At 35.9% G+C, this 19,721-nt stretch overlaps 3 protein-coding genes and 1 pseudogene across 3 annotated transcripts; all 4 read left to right on the plus strand.

Moving 5' to 3' along the window:
• Window positions 1-1,912: 1,912 nt before the first annotated feature.
• On the plus strand, window positions 1,913-2,497 carry LOC121770158. Its single transcript, XM_042166947.1, has one exon. It carries the CDS (start codon window positions 1,913-1,915, stop codon window positions 2,495-2,497), a length of 585 nt encoding a protein of 194 aa, XP_042022881.1.
• Window positions 2,498-7,775: 5,278 nt separating this feature from the next.
• Window positions 7,776-10,238, plus strand: LOC121770159 (annotated as a pseudogene).
• Window positions 10,239-11,404: 1,166 nt separating this feature from the next.
• On the plus strand, window positions 11,405-13,613 carry LOC121770543 (ACD11 homolog protein-like). Its single transcript, XM_042167267.1, has 4 exons — window positions 11,405-11,778; window positions 12,370-12,542; window positions 12,980-13,125; window positions 13,298-13,613. The coding sequence occupies exons 1-4, from the start codon at window positions 11,497-11,499 to the stop codon at window positions 13,402-13,404; spliced, it is 708 nt and encodes a 235-aa protein (XP_042023201.1). The 5' UTR covers window positions 11,405-11,496; the 3' UTR covers window positions 13,405-13,613.
• Window positions 13,614-14,345: 732 nt separating this feature from the next.
• Window positions 14,346-18,538, plus strand: LOC121772491 (pentatricopeptide repeat-containing protein At1g63080, mitochondrial-like). Its single transcript, XM_042169617.1, has 3 exons — window positions 14,346-14,566; window positions 15,369-16,503; window positions 17,254-18,538. The coding sequence occupies exons 2-3, from the start codon at window positions 15,388-15,390 to the stop codon at window positions 18,310-18,312; spliced, it is 2,175 nt and encodes a 724-aa protein (XP_042025551.1). The 5' UTR covers window positions 14,346-14,566; window positions 15,369-15,387; the 3' UTR covers window positions 18,313-18,538.
• The last annotated feature ends 1,183 nt before the right edge of the window (window positions 18,539-19,721 follow it).

The following is a 19,721-nucleotide window of genomic DNA, read 5'->3' on the forward strand; positions in this document are numbered from 1 at the left end:
AAAAAATATGTGTTAATTTTTAATTATTAGATGACCAATTATTTAGGGATAGTGAATTGAGACTTGATACTTTATTTTTTTTTCAATGTAAACTGCATTTTAACAACTTACTATAGGTGATTTGTGAATTATATTAAGTTTATTTGTTTTGAAATGAGATAGCTATTAATTTGGATTTTCATTCGGAGTATTATTTGTATGAGTTTCAGAATGGATATCAATTAGCATCCAAATTGAATTTAAATATACAAATTTGCTGTTAAAAATTGTTGGACTCTAGGTCTCTTATTCAAGATGAGTGGCGAAAGAATTGTCTAAATTGACCTTTGAAGGTCTTAAGGGTATTTTCGTCCGGAAAAAGTTCAAAATACCTCAAATGATATTAAATTGTAGTTGACGGTCCTAAAATGGTATTTTCAAAATTCACGGACCTAAAATAATACTTTGACAAAGTTCGTGGACCTAAAAAGAGGTTCCCTCTATTAATAAACTTTACATTCTCTATGGAATTATAAAGAGAAACTACAAGTATTTATAAAAATATGTTCTAGAATAGTATGCAGGCTCCAAGATGGATTCGCATGTTCAATAGTCAATATAATCAGGGGTTTGAATGAATTCAGCACGATAAGTATGAAACGTTAAATTTAGGTGGAAAAGAGTTGGGTGAATAAAATTATCCAATTGAATTTGTAGTTGAGCATACGATTCTGACCATGACTACTTCAATTTCTGCAGCAATAGCCAGCGGCACATATATAAATTATTACTACTATAATTTATTATAGCTGCATTTCATCATGCAAATTGCAACGTATATATTCCAATCCACTAGTACTACAAATTTCCAATGCTTCGAGTATTATAAACGTGACGGGAGCGGAACGCCATTAATTTGCCGCCCACTTTGGCGTACTGCACTATCACATAGATGTTGTGAATTGTTGGAATATATATCCCCAATTTCAATTTTATTAGTCCAACATATATATTGCTAAAATCATCTCACGACTCATAACATTTTCATATCTTTATTTGAGATGTCTTATATGGTGTAGCTATTAGTATTATTTATTTGGATTTTAGAAGATATTTTTAAATATTACGAAACAAAATAATACCTTAGCAAAAAATAATATTTTCCGTAGTTAGTAAAACATGCATTCTGAACTCATACTGCAAAAAGAGACCCATCACATTAAGTATTTTGTATACTTATAGACCTATCAAATACAACCGACAAACGTATGGTCATGAATTGTAATTATCGAAAGTTTAATTATCAAATGTGACATAAGAAAATGTAAGGCGACGAGTTACATCCATCTCATATTTATTTGTGATTAAGTTAGTGCAATGCAATGAAATTTCCATCTTCACATTTAAGTAGCGGATTCCTCTAACCGTTTCCTATCTAAAAATCCTAAATAAAGTGGGCGAAATATCCCTATAATTTTCATAAAAAACAAAACACGTCACATTTTTCGCTCATCGGTGCGGACGGCCAACCTCATTTACTTTTAACGCCCCAACCCACATAAAATTTTTTAAAAAAAGAAAAAGAATTCGGTGCGTCGTATTGATTATGCACAAAGTAGGCCCCACAGACCCGGACGCCAAATACATATTCAAATCCAGTTAATGAGAGTCTCGATTCATAAATTCCAGAAAAGGGGAGAAAAGAAAACGGATAAAAGAAAAAGTGAACACCAAGAATACGAGACAGCAGATGAGCAGACACGTCTACGGAAAGCAATATTAAATTGCCGAGGCGCCCGTGATTTGCCCCCCTCTGATTTCCCACGTCACCATCATTACCCCCATTTTCACCCCCTATATATTCCCTCACCCATTTTACACTCTCATTACACCATACGCATTTGTTTCTCTCTCTACACTATTTCTGTTATCCATGGAGGGTTTGAATGAGAAGAAGAGGGGGCGATGTGAATCGGAGGAGGCGGAGCTGGAGATTTACTCGCCGGAGGTGAAGCGGCTCCGGGAGAATCTCCTGGATGGATTTGACGACGAGGTCGAGTTCTGCGCCGCAGCTCAGGATCTCGACTTGTTCATGAAGAGCTTCGAGGAGGAAATCATCGCTTCTCCTTCCACCGCCGCCGCCGGCGATGGGGAAGCTGTCGAATTGGTCGATCTCACGTCGGATTCCGGCGATTCGCGGCCGGATCTAGGGTATTTGTTGGAGGCGTCTGATGATGAGCTCGGGCTTCCGCCGACAGCGTCTTCTTCCTCTTCTTTGGAGGGTGATGTGGTGACTGAGTTGGTCCGTGTTGATTCTGACTCGTCTGAACTCGGGATCGAGTTCTGGGAGGTTCCGGGTTACGACTCGTTCGAGTTCGGATTCGGGGAGTCGGAGTCGAACTTTGGGAGCGGCAACGACGGTGAATACGTGGCGATAGACGGGTTGTTTGATTACTCGGATTTGGGTTTCGGGTCGGGTGAATATGGATGGGCACCCGAAACATTGCCGGCCCAGTAGCACCCTATTATGCTAGTTTGAAAATTAGGCGAAAAATATACTGTTAATATCTCTTTATTTTTTGATACTTTATGGAAATATTGTTAATTAGGCGTAATTAACTGGCAAGTCAGGATCTAAACAATTTGGTCGAAATAAGCGAATTTAGCGTAAATAAATGCTTTTTAATTGAATATCACGCTGAATCTAAAAGAGTCTTTGAAGACGGTATCGTTGTGAACGAACTAACTCCATTGGACAAAGATTTTCGTATCTCAATTCTATTTGATACTGTATGATATTTTAACAAACCATTTATCACGCGAATAGCATGCAGATGTAATTTTATGTGTAGAAAAGAAAGTGTTTGGTTGAGCTATTATTTATGGGATTGGATCCCCTGCAGTGGGGCAATCCACAGCACCCCATGCGGTGCATGAAACGCACACAATTACTCATTAAACGACAGCTAATTTGTTGGCAAAATTGCTTTTAGTTCATTTACTATATTTTTAATTGTTATATTAATAACAGTATAGGTTCAATTTTAAAATGACTTCAAATTAAGTTGATACTAAAAATTAAACACAATTACTTAATACTACTAATCATGAAAAACTAATCCTACAGAAACGTTAATTAACAATCTAAAAATCAAATAGTTTGAAATATAACCAAAATGATGATAAAAAGCATATTACTTAATATTTATTTCTTTATATGCTGGTATCTATTTTATTAATCATATCTACAGAAATGTGAGTAGTACTATTATTAATACTATAATAACTAAAAGTGTAGTAAATGAATTAAAAGCAATTTTGACAACAAATTGGCTGTCGTTTAATGAGTAATTGTGTGCGTTTCATGCACCGCATGGGGTGCTGTGGATTGCCCCACTGCAGGGGATCCAATCCCATTATTTATACTTCCTGCTTCTACGGCTCTACCGCTTCATTATTTGGGTGTTCACATTCATGTACATATTTAAATTTCTTTTCACACAACTGAAAACAAATTTATAGGAGTAGATGTTGTATGAGCTAATGTCATTAAAAGAAATTATATTCAGTTTAGTAATATATATCTACTTTCTAAGAAGGGACGTAGTATAATATGTGTCCCAATTTAAACATAGTTTTCTAATAAGGTTGTATAATGTGTCCTACTTTTAAATTTAAAATTAGTTTTATAATAAAATGTGAGTGAAAATAAGTAGTAGAACGTGTGCTAACTAAAAAAAATGATTAAATTTTAAATATAACAAATTTTGTGAGACGAGCGGAAATAGAAATATGTGATAAATTTTTAACGGAGTTACATATTCCTTTAGTCCATAATAAGTGTCCTATTTGATTTCATCACAAGTTTTAAGAAAGATAAAAAAATGAATTAAATAAGTTCGTGGAATATATGATTCATTGCTATATAACTAATTTTATAATAAAATATAAGTGAAATAAGTTGGTGACATGAGACCTACTTATTATTTATAATAATATGAAATAAAGTTCTTTATGAGGATTTGACAGAAATGGAAAAATAGAACTTTAAATGAAAGACGGGAAAACTTTTAATGGAGGACAAGGGAAGTATTATACTCCCTACTATACCTATAGTTTCCATTAACGGTATTTTAATTATTTTTTCTTTTTTATGTGTTAAATTGTACTCCATTGATTAATTTTTTCTTTTATGTGTTATAAGTTTTATAGTATTAAATCCCATGCAAAGTAAGTGGTTTATTCATTTATGAAAATACTATTTTAATTAATTAAATTTTTTTATTTAGTAGAAATTTTGTTTTAAAATTTATGCCAGGCGGAAGGATTATAAAGTAGGGAGTACTACTTAGTTTATTCTTTTTGAAAATTGCTTGACATTGACTTATTAGGTAATTACCGCGTGTGTGCTAACGTTCCTTTTGTGAACGCTCTCTCTATTGAAGTTCATTATCACAACACTCAATTTAGTAAAAATTAACAATATACTATCAACTAGTATGTGGTATTCCTTCCTTTGCGGTTAGGGGAAAGGAATTTCTAGGTAATTCAAGCTTCATATTTGTATATAGATTGATTAGTCATGACTCACGAGTGCGATCAGAGGCTACTATAAGGAAGTAGTTTGGGACTTTCAGTGAGAACTCTGAGAACTAAAAATCATACTCCGTCCATTCCATTATAAGTTAGTCGTATTTATTTTTAGCCTGCTCCAATATAAATGATACATTTCCTTTTATGATAAACAAACAACACACTATCTCTTTTATTTTTGTTTACTCCTACTCTTTCTTTCTACCTTTTTCCCACTGTACTTAATTATCTGTTCATTTAATCTCTAAATTCCACCACCTAAAAACGTGTGCTCCAAAGAAATATGTCATAAATAATGGGATGGAGAGAATATCAGTTATGGATACATTAGTATCCGTTGTTATCACACAATATATCAATAAGATATCAATATAAATATTTGCTAATTTATATAGTTTTTTTTTGTGCTAATTAATATAGTTATATGTTCTGATTTTATAAAAAAATATTCTGTAATGACTCATCTCCTAATCCTGTGGCAAAATGTAAATATAGCTTAGTCAATGAATGAGTCCGTGGATAGCGTGGAAAGTGGGAAAGCGAAAAAGCATCTAGATGACTAGATGAGATGTGTATAATATGGGCGGTGATGATCCACTTGAACATTCGTAGACACGCTATTGTGAATTTTCCATTTCGTTTTCATTCACTATCAAAGCCACTTTGTATTTGTCCATTTACCCATGAAATATATCTCATTTTTTTGATACAACACATACACCTAACACAATTATGATTTACTTGCCCCCTATTGTGAATGAAAGGAAAAAATCTTACCAAACCAACTATGCTTTATGGTCACTACACTATAATTTAACTACAGAGTACTTGTTCATCACTAATATGTAGTACATCGAAGAAAAAATTGATTGTGTATTCTTTTGTTAAATGATAAACAGTTGATATAACTGCATTCATCACTCGAACTTATTTAGTGTCCAAAAAGAAACTAGCCTTAAAATGTGGCCAACTTTTCACAAATATACTAGGAGTATTATTTATTAGTTTTAAACATTGATAAAAATATATATCTACCGATAATTGTTTAAATCAATTTTAATATATAATGAATTTAATCAAGTTCCCTCTTTTTAGCCTTCACTTATTTTCTCTTAGCCAGTTTCATTTAATTACATTTGAACAAAGAAAATGACAAAGTAAAAGGAAAAGGAAAAGGAAATAAGCTTTTAGAGCATCTGCAACGTATCTCGCGGGCGTCCGACGGCCGCGAGACAGCGTTGCAAATTCTATTTTCAGCGTCCTGTGACTTACCTTTTGATTTCACCTATTTACCACTACTTTTACATAATACATCTCATCTCCGCAAGGCATATTGATCCTTTTACTTTGGGAAAGTTTTCATGAAAATTTATGTGGCCTCTTTCATGAAAACTTCACACGCGTCGATACCTCAAATCGACACCTTAAGATTGGCTAAACTAATTGCTAAATGGTTGTTAAAGTTATTATGCTACTTACATTTTAAGTGAGCTACAAATATAATAGCACCTTCCATTTTCTAGAGAAAGCAAAAGGCATTGTTGTTCTAACTCAGCCTTAGCCTTAGCCTGGGATCATAGACACATATTAGGGCCTAATTTTGTAGGACGTGTCAGAGCATCTTTTGTAATGAACTTAAAGAAGCTCGAGGGTGGGGCTAAGTGGAGTTTGGAGACTGCCTACTTTCTTTAACGAGTAAGATCAAGTTCAGAGATGTACTAAAAAAATGGGTAACTTTAAATCTCTTGTCTCTTTAGTTATCTATTTAAATATTTTGTAATTATTGGATTAGAGAATTCTCATCACAGCGATGCTGACACGTAAACTGTTTTAGTGATTGGTTTGAGCCACCGGCATGCACATTTTAGGACCTAAATCCATATTTTCCAGAAGTGTGACCACTTTAGTCAAGATCAGTCGTCTTCTACAGCCCATCCCACTATCTTTCGATTACAACACAAAATCGTCCTTTAAAATCTCATTAGAGGGAGAGAAGTAGGGAAAAATCAGTCTTCAATTGTGACCAGAAACTTATAGTGGACCTAAATGATTTGAGTGAACAGTATGTGTGACCATGTAGTTTTGCCACATATAAAATTCGGTTTATTAAATGCTTCTAGTTTTTAATTTGAATATTCATAAAGATCTCATCCGATGATCACCTAAACAGTGCAGCCTAATTATTCTTATAAATAAAACCGTATGTTTTCTTTCTTTCTTCCTTTCTAGATTATATAATTCGGCGGAGGTTGTTGAATCAAAATTAAATAATTATGCATCATACGAATCGAATATTGCTTATGGGTAATGATATTAATGGAATCTTCCTCAATCATATTGAACTCGAGTTTTTATGTCAAGTCACACTTTGAAAGCAAATTTCACTTTGCTTTGAATTTGTATTATGTTCAAAAAGTTCAACTACTTATATACTATGATGCAACATGTTGTAAAGGAATAATATAGTATATGATAATGATTTAGGTGAATCAGGAATTCTCGATTTTTGTATAACCTAACTACATATAAACTTATACTAGTAGTATTTGGAATAAATCATTTATTCATAATCCGTGAAAGTGTGCCATCCACCACCTTGAAATAGTTAAGCATGTGGTCTTAAACTAAATTAACTAATGGGGGTTAAATAGACAATCGTGACCAAATAGAGATAACAAAATCGATAAACTACAAAATTATTCATACAAATTAAACTACGCAACGCAAGCATATAATTAGAATCATATCATATTTTAAGAGTAAATACAATTAATTCATAATCGTAATCCAAAAAAATTCACTGCTGTCCTCCTCTCTTTCACAAGCAAATTTTTTCACGATTCCTTCTCTTTCATGAAACCATATATCTCTGCATCACTCTCCCATAATCCCATTCCCATTCCTCTCAACTTTTGTTCTCTTTTATCTTGTTGTTTTGCTTTTGTTGCTTCGCGGCTTGTATATATACCAATTTGAATGCAACTCCAACTTCCATTTACCACCACATAAAATAAAAAAAAGGAGCTATTTACAATGGTAATTGATGGTAAGAGAAAAAAGTGCAAAAATAAAACATTAAGGAAATGAAGAAAAGGTTAGGCCTAGTAGCTAGCTAGGCTGCGTGCATGTATAGAAAACTATGTAATGCCTATAAATAGGTGGCTAACACCAACTCAAAAATACCCAACACTCACAACATGGAAATGACGAAGCAAATCTCCCAAAGGAAACAAGGTGGCATGCTCACCATGCCCTTCATCTTTGGTAAGCAACATTTTTTTTCTTAGTAAATATAAATCATCTAGTAATAATCAAGATTCAAGACATAACATGCATTTCCTATGTTTTAACTATATATGGTTATTTGCAGCAAATGAAATATGTGAGAAACTGGCGGTGGTCGGATTTGGCACAAACATGTTAAGCTACTTAACAAGTGAGTTGCATCTCCCGCTCACTCAGGCGGCCAACACCCTCACCAACTTCGGTGGCACCTCCGCTCCTCGGCGCCTTTATTGCCGACTCTTTCGCCGGAAGATTCTGGACCATCACACTCGCTTCAATCATATACCAAATCGTTGAGTTTCCTACTTCTCATATATGAAATATACCTAAATTTTCGTTTTTAACCAACTCTAAATTTTGGTAAATAAATATAGTACTATTACAATCTTACATTTTTTGAATCTCTCACATAGTTCAAATTTCATTAATTGGTCAATACTCAATTTTCCAGAGTCTAATGTGAAATTCAGATATGCAACGATATCTTTTTAATAGCTAATGTTAAAGGAAAAACAGAAAGTAGAGTTTTGTGACAACTTTTTTGAAGCTATTTTCCGACCACTTCTAATAACACTTAGTACAATGTTGGTGCTGATTCAAACACAATTTGTGTGATTGGAAGCAGGGGATGATAAGCTTAACAGTGTCAGCAGAAGCTAAGGCCACCCCCTTGCCAAGTCTGCCAAGAAGCGAGTTCCGGGCAGCTGGGCGTGCTCTACGCCTCGCTCCTGCTGACGGCGCTGGGGTCCGGCGGGATAAGGCCGTGCGTGGTGTCGTTCGGGGCCGACCAGTTCGACGAGAACGAGCCGGAGCAGAAGACGAGCACGTGGAAGTTCTTCAACTGGTACTACTTCTGCATGGGTGCATCCAACCTCGTCGCCAACACCGTCATCATCTACATCCAAGACAACATCGGGTGGGGGTGGGGCCTCGGAATCCCCACCGCCGCCATGTTTCTCTCTGTTGTAGCGTTTGTCACCGGATATCCTCTGTACCGGAAAATCGACCCTGCCGGAAGCCCCTTCACGCGACTCATTCAGGTCGCGGTCGCTGCTTTCCGAACGCACGATGTTGTACGAGAATAGGGAGCTAGATGCGCCTATATCAATTGGTGGGAAGCTACTCCATACTCAAAAGCATGAAGTAAGTACATTAATTTAAATTTATCATTTTTCACTGATTAAATTAATTCTTATATACTTGTTTCAATATTCTCTTTATCCCCATATACTACTATGATATGATATTACTATTATAATTATTTTAGTTTGATATGCCAACACCAAGATCCATAACGACCAAATTACACACAGGTTCTTGGACAAGGCGGCTGTGGCAAGTGAAGAAGACAAGTTGAAAGAGCCGAACGCATGGAGGCTGAGCACGGTCCACCGCGTGGAGGAGCTGAAATCGCTGATCCAGATGGGGCCAATATGGGCAGCAGGAATCCTCCTAATCACAGCGTCGGCCCAGCAAAACACCTTCTCCCTCCAGCAGGCCAAGCATCACCAAAACCTTCCAAATCCCAGCCGCATCAATGAGCGTCTTTACGCAGCTCTCCATGCTCTCCACCATCGTCTTCTAAGACCGCCTCTTCGTCCCCGCCACGCGCGCCGCCTCACCGGCCTCAACCGCGGCGTGTCCTTCCTGACCCGCATGGCCGTCGGATTCATCGAGATCCGCAGCAAGCAGGCCGCCGGGCTGCTGGACAGCCCCCACGAGGTGATGCCGCAGTACTGCCTCCACTGGATTGCGGAGGCGTTCATGTCGATCGGGCATTTGGAGTTCTTCTACGACCAGGCGCCGGAGAGCATGAGGAGCACCGCGACGGCGTTGTTCGGGTTGTCGATCTCGGCGGGGAGCTACACGAGCACGCTGCTGGTGAGGGTGGTGCAGAGGGTGAGCGATTGGCTGCCGGATAGGAATCTGAATAGGGGGAAATTGGAGTATTTGTATTGGTTGATCACGTTGTTGCAGCTGCTTAACTTGGTTTATTACTTGATTTGCGCCAAATATTAGACACTTAAGCCGGTTGATGATGCGAGGCCGGAGGAAGATTGCTTTGAGCTGACGGGGCGTGTTTAATTACGAGATTCATTTCAGGCTTAAGTATGTTTAGTTTTTGGATTAGATCGTGTTTGGTTAAACATGGATGCTGATTATTACTATGTGTATGCTGGTATTTTAAGAGGGCTTAGTTGCGATGCCCCCTTGGGCCTCTTGCTTTCAAATTAATTTAGTTTTGGATTGATGCTAAAGCCCAAGGGCCACACAATTGATCGGTTGAAATAGGCCTATTTAATGGGCGTTTTACAAATAAGAGTATGAAGACTTCATGTATTTATTACAGCAATTATATTAATCTTTTATGATTTCAACCATTCTCGAACTTGTTATAATACGATTACGACTAATGTCTTGATTCTTGAACTTTTATTGTATTTGAGAGGTGGCAAATAGTATGAGTTGAGCATTATTATTGAATGCCCCTATAATAAACCAACCTAAAATATCCTAGTTCGAATTTGATATGTGAATAAATTTCTCAATCCGAATATGAACTTGACTTGCTATCTTCAAATCTGAACATGATACATACCCGTTAATGACATTAATATAATACGGATTGACTCTAACACAATAACAACATGGTAACGACACGAACCTAATTTTACTCAATAAGAACCTGGTATTACACGATTAAACATAATGAATTACGCGATTTAAATATGATTTACACTAACAGGGGAAACATGTATATCTAATTTATTTGGCAAAATTCCCGGTCTAGGCGCATGTGTAAAATTGTATCCTTGAATAGGACATACTCTAGTATAATTTTTATTTTGAATATAGGTATTACACATTATGAGAATGCATATTTAGACGCACATCCTCACTATGCGTACGTAACTAAGTAATCTATAGTATGGTTTGGAGAAAATATTTAATAAAACAAATTAATATGCTGCAATAGAATATATGAAAAAAATTAGGAGATTTATATTTACAGAAGCGTATGCATTTGATTTTTAATATATATAGTTTGGAGGAAATATTTAATACTAATGTTATATGAATATGATTGAGGAGATTTGATTAAGATTATAGCGTGAATTTCATAAATTTATTTCTTAAAATTTCATTTATATATATAAAATAAATATTACCAAATCAAATATGATATGAAAATAAATATCACCAATTCAAATCCTAGTATAAATTTACAATGCAAAATTTTAATGCCTACATATAATAAAATGTACAATGTGAAATGTGTTGCGTTATGATTGATCATACAATGATAATATAGTCAAGTTGTGCCCCATAAAATTGACCTATTAGTATAGGGCATGTCATAACTCATAACTATAGGTAAAAATTGGCGTGCTATTGAATCCAAATCTAGAATACTAATAGCATTGAATTTTTTTTAAAAAGTGAGACATGTCAATTGCAGAATAAAATAAATGCAAAAGATGAATGTCGGTCTTATAACTACTTTTGGCGCGAATATGCAAAATACCCACTCAATACAAACGCGCCTCTGTGAATCATCAATTCCACATATTCACGCCTTTCTGTAGTCGGCATAATTTTATTACACACTAACCTAACATTTTCCCAAGACGAGAAGCCATGCCTCCCCTCAAATTCCAATCTTTTTACTCAACAACTGATACAGAGATTCCGATTTCGGGAATTCCGATCTCTTCGGATGAATCTTACCAAAAAGCAGATTTTACGCCGCTTGCGGCAGTGGTGGATGCGTTTGAGCAAATTTCGGCGGTGCTCAAGGCGAAGGGGCTTCATCACGATCTCGATTTGAAATCGTTCTGCGATGCGTGCTCTCTCGTCTCGGTGCTATTTGGGTGTTTAGGCATCGCGTTCAAATTTGCTGAAATGGAGTATGTTTCCAAGGTCGGTTTAATTTCACGCTGAATTCCCCCAATTTGTTAGGGTTTTCATGTAATAGGTGTTTGATACTATCATGTGGATGCTGCTTCTCTGTGAAATCATGTGTTCTATGTGAATGTTTTTTTGTTCGTGTTTGAATGATTGGAGCAGGAAAATTTGGAGAATTTAATTACTTGAACAAAAATTACTTGATATATGAGGGATGGAGTTGAAATTCCATTGTTGGAAGTAACTTTGTTGATTTTACATCAACATCTTGACAAACTGAAAAAGGTATCTATAGTTCTTTTTTTTTATTAGTGACAGCTTGTTAGATGATATTTCTACTCATGTTTGGATTAAATCGCAACAAAAACATGTAGTAACACAGTGATGTTATTCGCGAAAGAAGAGCATTTTCTGTCCATGGAAGTCTAAAGTCTCTGCTTGAAGGTTTTCGTGCGAAACTGTTTTATTCGTTAAAAACATCGTGTAACTTAATCTTAGGTTGGTTAGCACCCATACCTCTGAAGTATTTGCATTTAGTTGAGTTGTGGCATGTATATCTTCTTTTTGTTGCAGATTGACTAATTGGTATGAACTCATTGTTTTCAGGTAAATGGTCTCGCGGAAGCATCACAAAGATATAGAACATTGAATAGCATACTTGATTACAACACACAAAATAACTCAGTAAGGACTCAAGGGAGTCTTTCACGTAATTTGCGTAGAGTCAGGCAGGGCCTTAATCTCATTAGAGCTCTGTTCCAAAACTTTTTGTCTTCTAAGTAAGTCAGTTTTTTCTTTGCATATTCTCTTGCTTGAAGATTTAACTGCTTTCCTTTCATGAAATTCTTGGTAAGGTATGTTTTACACTATAAACCTAGATGCTTAATCCTAGATGGAGAATCATATGATAATAAGTCATAACCACTGCTAAATAACCATGACAACTGAAAGACATCTTAGTGTACATTAGCCAATACATTAATATGTACACAACTTTTTAGTTGCATTTGTCCTGACTTTGGGCTATCACACCTGCTCTTCACATTGACTATAAATGGAAAGACGTTTTCGATTGTTAACAATCTACTATAGAAATAGCTCAGAAGCTTCTAGTGACTTCCAAGCCTCAATCCCGTTTAACAGTCGTGTATCCCTGAGGGCCTTGCTGTGACAGATTGTTTGACAATGCAACTAACACTTATGGTGCTGCTCACAGTGATTATTGCTTGAAAGATGCTGCCTCAGCTGCTTATGCAGAAACATGTGCCCCTTATCACTCTTGGGCGGTGAAGACTGCTGCTTATGCTGGTATGTATGCGCTGCCAACGAGGGATCAGTTGCTTCTAAAGCTAAATGAAACTGGTAAGCTGATATTCTATCGTTGTGTCCTTTATATTTCATTCTTAACATAAATAATTAGTTAACACTGTTTTGTTGGCTCGCTGGAGGTTAATTTTGAGAACATTTAGATGTGTATATTCAGTTCTTGATTACGTTAGTCATATGCTCCGATTTCCATCTTCTATGTTAACAGAGATCTCCGCTGAGAAGGAAATGATCAGATACATAAATGCCTCACTTCCAGTCATCGAGTACATTGATAATCTGTACATTTCGAGACGTATCAGCTTGGATTGGTAAGCTAGTTCCAGTGAAGATCCCCAGTCACTCCAGATTTGAATTGTGGATATAAAATCTAAGCTTTAGGCTCTAGTACATGAATACTTCAAAGGAGATATGGCTGCTTATGCTTTTATGGTCTCGAGAATTCCAAGCAAATTGAACTTTGCTGTATGCCTGTATAAAGATCACTTTGTGGCTTAATATATCTACTGCTAATTTTATAGTTACACGTATCAGCTGAAAGCAGATTTTCCAGTATATGTAAACAAATAGTATCAAAATTATCTAGTTCCCAAACTAATTACTATTCATATAAGGAAGCCATATGGTTTGAATCAGTGAAGTTCTTCATCAAGAATTGAAACTACTTCCAGATAACAAATTTGAGAGTTCAAATCGACTATACAGCATTTTCAAAACATAGAACATCAAATCTCACAAAAAAAAATCTACCGTAAAGAAGTAAGACTACAACTTCTATTAGAGGGAGAAAACATAAAACTAAACTAGCATAAAACTAAACTAATGTATACACAATGAGTAAGAAGCCTTTTTTCATACACATTGAGGACGAATGGGGAAATAATACTTGATGGGGTTTTCTCTTTAAATTCAACTCACAACCATGCTCAATTGCTCATGCTCTGCTCTACCATTTTTTTTTACTTCCACAAAAAGATAAGCCCCTCTGCATGTATATCACTATATTGTGTATCTCAGAAAAAAAGGAACTTTGGAAGCACAAATTGGAAATAAGTACTACTACTATTTATTAACATAAATCTACTTTCTTAAGATATTAAAATGAAATTGAAAAAAATGAAAACCAATAATTGAACTATTCTCGGCCCATTTATTAAGAACATATTCCAAAAGCCCAATATTACTGTTAATAAGCTAAATCTGGCCCAATAATTAGTAAATCAAAACACAAGACCTAATAAAGTAATAAAATAATTTCCACCTCGGGCTTGGCCACCTCTCACTCTTTACAACATTTCCGGTGAAACCAACAAATCTACCACCACTTCCGCCGCCTCAGCCTCCATTTCTTCCTTATTTTCGGCCGACGGATCAGAACGGCTGCTCTCGCCGCTTCCTCCGTGGAATTGTGCCCTCCGCCCTCTTCTCAACCTCAACTCAACAACATCAAGAAGCCTTGATACTATTTGTTCATCAGGTACTTCTTCTTCACTGATGTTGCATATTCTTCTCCATCACCGATTTCTCTTCTTCCCGTCTCCTTTGTTGGGTTTTTCGTGATGTGATTTGCTCATTTTTCCTGAATTGGTATTTATATACCCAAAAATTGGAATACTAAGATTTGTGAGATACTGCAATTCGAAGTCCAGTGATATGATTTCTTAATTAACTAAGTAATGTTACGTATTTTGGTGGAAGCTTTGTAATGTGCTGAATTTGACTGGGATCTGTATATGTTTGTAAAAGAAAGTGATGAGCTGAAATGAGTGAGAAAAAGTCTAGATTATACATGTTTGTTAACGAAAGTGATGAGCTGAAATGAATGAGAAAAATCTAGATTTACATTTTATTGAAGAAAGTGATGAGCAGAAATGAGTGAGAAAACGTCTAGATAATACGTGTATTTAGGGTTTAAGGGTTTAGGGTTTATAGAAAACAAAAGTTTTTTGGAATCCAAATCTTAAGCTCCAATGCTTTATCGCATGAGTAATTACAGCTGTTATCCAATAGATTTCCAAAAACTCATGGCTTTTACAAATAAAAAATGTATTATCACTTATTGAGCAAATGTTTGGTGGATGGTGGATGAGTTTAGGCGCCAAACATGGATTTTACAGATTATATTTTGATTTGGGTGGAATTTAGTTGATTTTTTAGATTATAGTCAGTTATTTATTTTGGTTGAAATTTATAGATCTAATTCTGTGTATTAGATGTTATTCAGTAGACCCTTTCAGGATCGTGTTAATTTCAGTTGGTCTGATATATTTGTTTTCAAGGCCACGTGAAAAGGTAGATATGAATTTGAGACGTTTCTTTAGCAAAAACACGGCGAACAAAATCTCTGAACTCAATGGCAGAGCATTCAACCAGCATTCATCTGCTTATAGATGTGTAGCGGCTGCTAGCATCCAGAGGCCCCCTACTTTTCATCCATCAGGAGCATACCATGGCTCATCTTTCATGAACTGCCCTATGCATAACAGAATTGATAATCAGTTTTCTAGATGCATTCAAACTTCGGCACAAGTTGAGTTAGATGATGACTCATCAAGTCATTTGGAATGTGAGTCAGAAGATGATGCTACAATGAATGAGTTCTTGTCCCGGTTTGTTTGGCTGATGCGGAAAAAACTCGCTGCAGCATATCCCAAGTGTGAAAAGGATACGATTAATGGCATGCTAGTGATCATTGTTGAAAATGTTGTATCAGAGATGGAAAAGGGTGGTCTTCAGCAAGTGACAGGGTCTGGTGCTTCTACGCCCTCAGGAGATTTTAGTGAGGATTTGTGGAGAACTGTGTGGGACGTTAGCAATATAGTTCTGCGAGACATGGAGAAAGAAAAGAAAAAAGAGAAAATGAAGACATTTCTTCAGTCTGAAGAAGTTAAGGAAATGTACAGATTTGCTGGTGAAGTGGGCATTCGAGGAGATATGCTGAGAGAGTTTAGGTTCAAGTGGGCTCGTCAAAAGATGGAGAAAAGCGATTTTTATGAGAGTTTGGAACGCATGCGGGAAGAGGCTGCTCGAAATGATTCCCAAGAAAAAGATCTACGGGGAAACAAAGTCGTTAATGAGGATGATAATCTGCTTGAAGGGAAACAGACTGGTGTCTCACTTCCTAAAAGACATGGCAAGATCAAGTATAAGATTTATGGGCTTGATTTATCCAATCCAAAGTGGGCTAAGGTGGCGGATAAAATTAATGAGAGTAGCAAATTTATCTGGCCCGAGGAGCCAAAGCCAATATCTAACAAGTGCAAACTTGTTACTGAGAAGATCCTCTCATTGAAAGATGAGGATGATCCTGTTCCACTTATAGGAGAATGGAAAGATCTTCTCCAGCCTAGCAGGATTGATTGGGTTGGTCTTCTTGATAAATTGAAAGAGCAGAGTTCTAATATACATTTCAAGGTATGGTGTTTTGGTCTTTCATGCAAATTTTATCTGGACATTTCTTTTAGAAGAGTGATGATTGTGTTGGAAATGATAGTTTTGATATATAGATTCTTATTTTTTTTTGGTATAACCAAACTATCCCCTAACCAAATCATCCTATTACATGATATTTCTTTCACATGCCTATCTATTCCTGGTAATTTTGGCAGAATTGAATGTTTTAGATTGATAAATAACCAGATCAAAAGACATGAATCAAATATGAAACTGTTGAACATATAATATTAACAATACAATTCTGACTAGATGTATACATGAAGTTTTTACCATCATTGATATTCAAATAATAATTGCAAGGTAAGATCTGATTTTACATTTCCAAGTTTACAACTCTGCCTTCAGTAGATGACTGATTACCACATTGACACTTGTCTATTTATGCTGAACCATAATCTAGATATATGTCTCAAATGCTTAGAAGAGCATAAAAGCTTTCTGTATAAAATCTGGGAACCATTTTTCAGTCAGTTCTGGGAAGCATAATTGAAACACTCATCCCATGTTAGAAGGGTGTAGGAGGAGCATTCGGTCATAATTATTTACTAGTACTATTAGTTAATGCTTTGATAAACTTTTGCATAGAATTTTATTGGCTTCAGGTATTTCATAATCATAATTTATGCTGTTGATGATCATTGACAGAGTTGTTTTTAAAAGTTAATAGCCTGACGTTTTTAATCTTAAATGGCAACCTGTTTGTTTCAGGTTTCAGAATTTCTACTCTCTGAAGATTCCTTTGAGGCAAGTGAACGGGACTACTCAAAACTGATTGATGCTCTTGCCAAGGAGAACCGCTTAGAAGATGCTGAGAGAATTCTAAAGAAAATGAATGACAAAGGCATTCTTCCTGATGTTATCACATCAATAACATTGATCAAAATGTATTGTGAAGTAGGAAATCTTAGTCGAGCAAAAGAAGCATTTGATAGCTGCAAGGCCCGTGGGTTCCGACCAGACGTGAAGGTTTACAGTTCTATGATCATGGCCTATGTGAATGCAAACCAACCAAAAGATGCTGAGTCTATACTGAGAGAAATGGATACTCTGGGTATTAAGCCTCCAAAGGATATATACATGGCCTTACTTCACCTGTATACCAAAGCTGGCCATGCTGACTTAGCTGAACGAATTCGCACCGCCATGCAATTTACCGGAGGATTTAGCATGGACCTTGAATCTTTGACATTAATGATTGAGGCATGTGCACGAGCTGGTAACCCCGACCGTGCTTTGAATTATTTTACTCAGATGACAAACCTTGGGCTCAAGCCAGATGATAGATGCACTGCAAATGTGATTGCTGCCTATGAAAAGAAGAATTTGTTGGATGAAGCCTTGGAGCTTCTATTGAAACTTGAGAAGGATGGGTTTGAGCCTGGGGTTGCTACATACACAGTTCTGGTTGATTGGTTTAGCAAGTTGGACCTTCTTGAGGAAGCCCAACAGATATTGGACAAGATTTCCGAACAGGGCGAGGCTCCCCCATTTAAGCTCCATGTGAGCCTCTGTGACATGTATATCAAGTCAGGAGCTGAGAAGAAGGCCTTGCAAGCTTTAGGAGTTCTGGAGTCGAAGATTGGTGAGTTGGAGTCGGATGACTTTGAGAGGATTATAGGTTCCCTTGCTGGTGGGGGCTACGTGCAAGATGCTCAAAGGGTGCATGGGTTAATGGAGTCTCGGGGATTTGTTTTGTCCGACCGAATGAAGGTATCTCTGATGGCATCTCAAGCACTGGGAAAGAGTAAGAAGACACTAATGAGATAGAGGTAATAAAAATCAATATGATCTAGCAAAATGGCGACTTATGTGATGACAGTTCATTAGTGTATGTGCACTTAGTCATGTTAGTTCATTTTGCTTTCTTTCATGAACTGGTTTTTGTTGGAGTGTATGCTTGACGCTCATATTTTTGGGAATCTTATGTCATCTAATAGGTCTGAAGTATCAGAAAAGAACTATCAGTATAAATTGTTACTGTGAGTTCAAATAAGTGGAGTCTTTTGCACCAATTCATTTTAGGTATCCACTGGTGCACTTCTGATATGCTTTGTTTCGTTTATGACTCAAAAATGTCCCAATTTTCGTAGTTGATCTGTTATCAAATGTGTTATTGAATAGATTTGTCTAAGATAAGGCGTGGACTGTGTATTATCTCTCGTAAAACAGAGTTGTAGATTGTAGTATAAACTAGTGTTAAGGTTTTTTGCTGGTTGTGATCTTTCATTGTGTCATTGCCGACATGAATTTTTCACCCAATTTTACTCTTTAAAATTATTTTTAAGCTACTAAATATTGTCACTGTAAATTGACTGCTTGTTGAATGCTGTTAATTGTGTTTGTTTTTTAAGCAACATTCAATAAGGTGTTTAATATGCCATGACACTTAATATTTTGTTTACTTCAAAAGTATTTGGCCCTTTATAAGCAAAAAGTTGAATATGTAGTATGCATATTAATTTTAACTTGTCCAACCAAACGTTGAATTATAACCAAAAACAAGATAGTGATACCGTATACTATGATAAAAGACATTTTAGTCAAACTTATTTGTGGAAATCATGCCTATCAATTTATGTAACCATGTGATATGTAATAAATTAACTTAAATTAAAATTATATACTCCTAAACGGATGAAATTAATCATAACTAAAAAGTACAAACAAAATCAAAAAACGAAAGACTAAAAATTGAACAAAGTTTTTAAAATAAGCACATATAGTTTATTTGCTTACTTTTTTTCTATTGTTTTTGTATATGGATGAGATCATGAAAAAATTGAAAAGAGTAGTAGAAAGTAACATCATGTGGATTATTTGCCAAATTTTACTCTTAAACGAACACTTGTTTAGTCCCACTTAAAATTCCAAATAGAGAAATTTGATGTGCCCCTAAAGGAAAAAAGACAGCTGAAGAGAAGAGTGTGAGTGCCCATTATACACCTGTATAATGTCCACATCAAAACTTGATTAGGTTCCCCTAAATAGAAAAAATATATGAAAAGTAGTTGATGAGTAATTCACTTTTAATGCCACCTGTTTAGGAAAGTGCTGCTCACAATCCGATTCGTAATCTTTGTATACCAATTGAGGAAGCACATCTGCATTTTTTAATTTTACCGATTTTCTATGGTCAATACATATTCATTTTTATTGCTGAACTTACTAAGTTGTTG

This window comes from Salvia splendens, chromosome 16, assembly GCF_004379255.2.
Source record: "Salvia splendens isolate huo1 chromosome 16, SspV2, whole genome shotgun sequence".
Classification (NCBI taxonomy): Eukaryota; Viridiplantae; Streptophyta; class Magnoliopsida; order Lamiales; family Lamiaceae; genus Salvia; species Salvia splendens.

What these genes read in the sequence shown, in the direction of transcription:
- LOC121770158 (XM_042166947.1), top strand. Translation starts at nt 1,913, where the DNA reads ATGGAGGGTTTGAATGAGAAGAAGAGGGGGCGATGTGAATCGGAGGAG.
- LOC121770543 (XM_042167267.1), top strand. Translation starts at nt 11,497, where the DNA reads ATGCCTCCCCTCAAATTCCAATCTTTTTACTCAACAACTGATACAGAG. An exon ending in AAATGGAGTATGTTTCCAAG is followed by an intron (nt 11,779 to 12,369) that starts GTCGGTTTAATT and finishes CATTGTTTTCAG; the next exon opens with GTAAATGGTCTCGCGGAAGC. An exon ending in TCTAAAGCTAAATGAAACTG is followed by an intron (nt 13,126 to 13,297) that starts GTAAGCTGATAT and finishes CTATGTTAACAG; the next exon opens with AGATCTCCGCTGAGAAGGAA.
- LOC121772491 (XM_042169617.1), top strand. Translation starts at nt 15,388, where the DNA reads ATGAATTTGAGACGTTTCTTTAGCAAAAACACGGCGAACAAAATCTCT. An exon ending in GTTCTAATATACATTTCAAG is followed by an intron (nt 16,504 to 17,253) that starts GTATGGTGTTTT and finishes TGTTTGTTTCAG; the next exon opens with GTTTCAGAATTTCTACTCTC.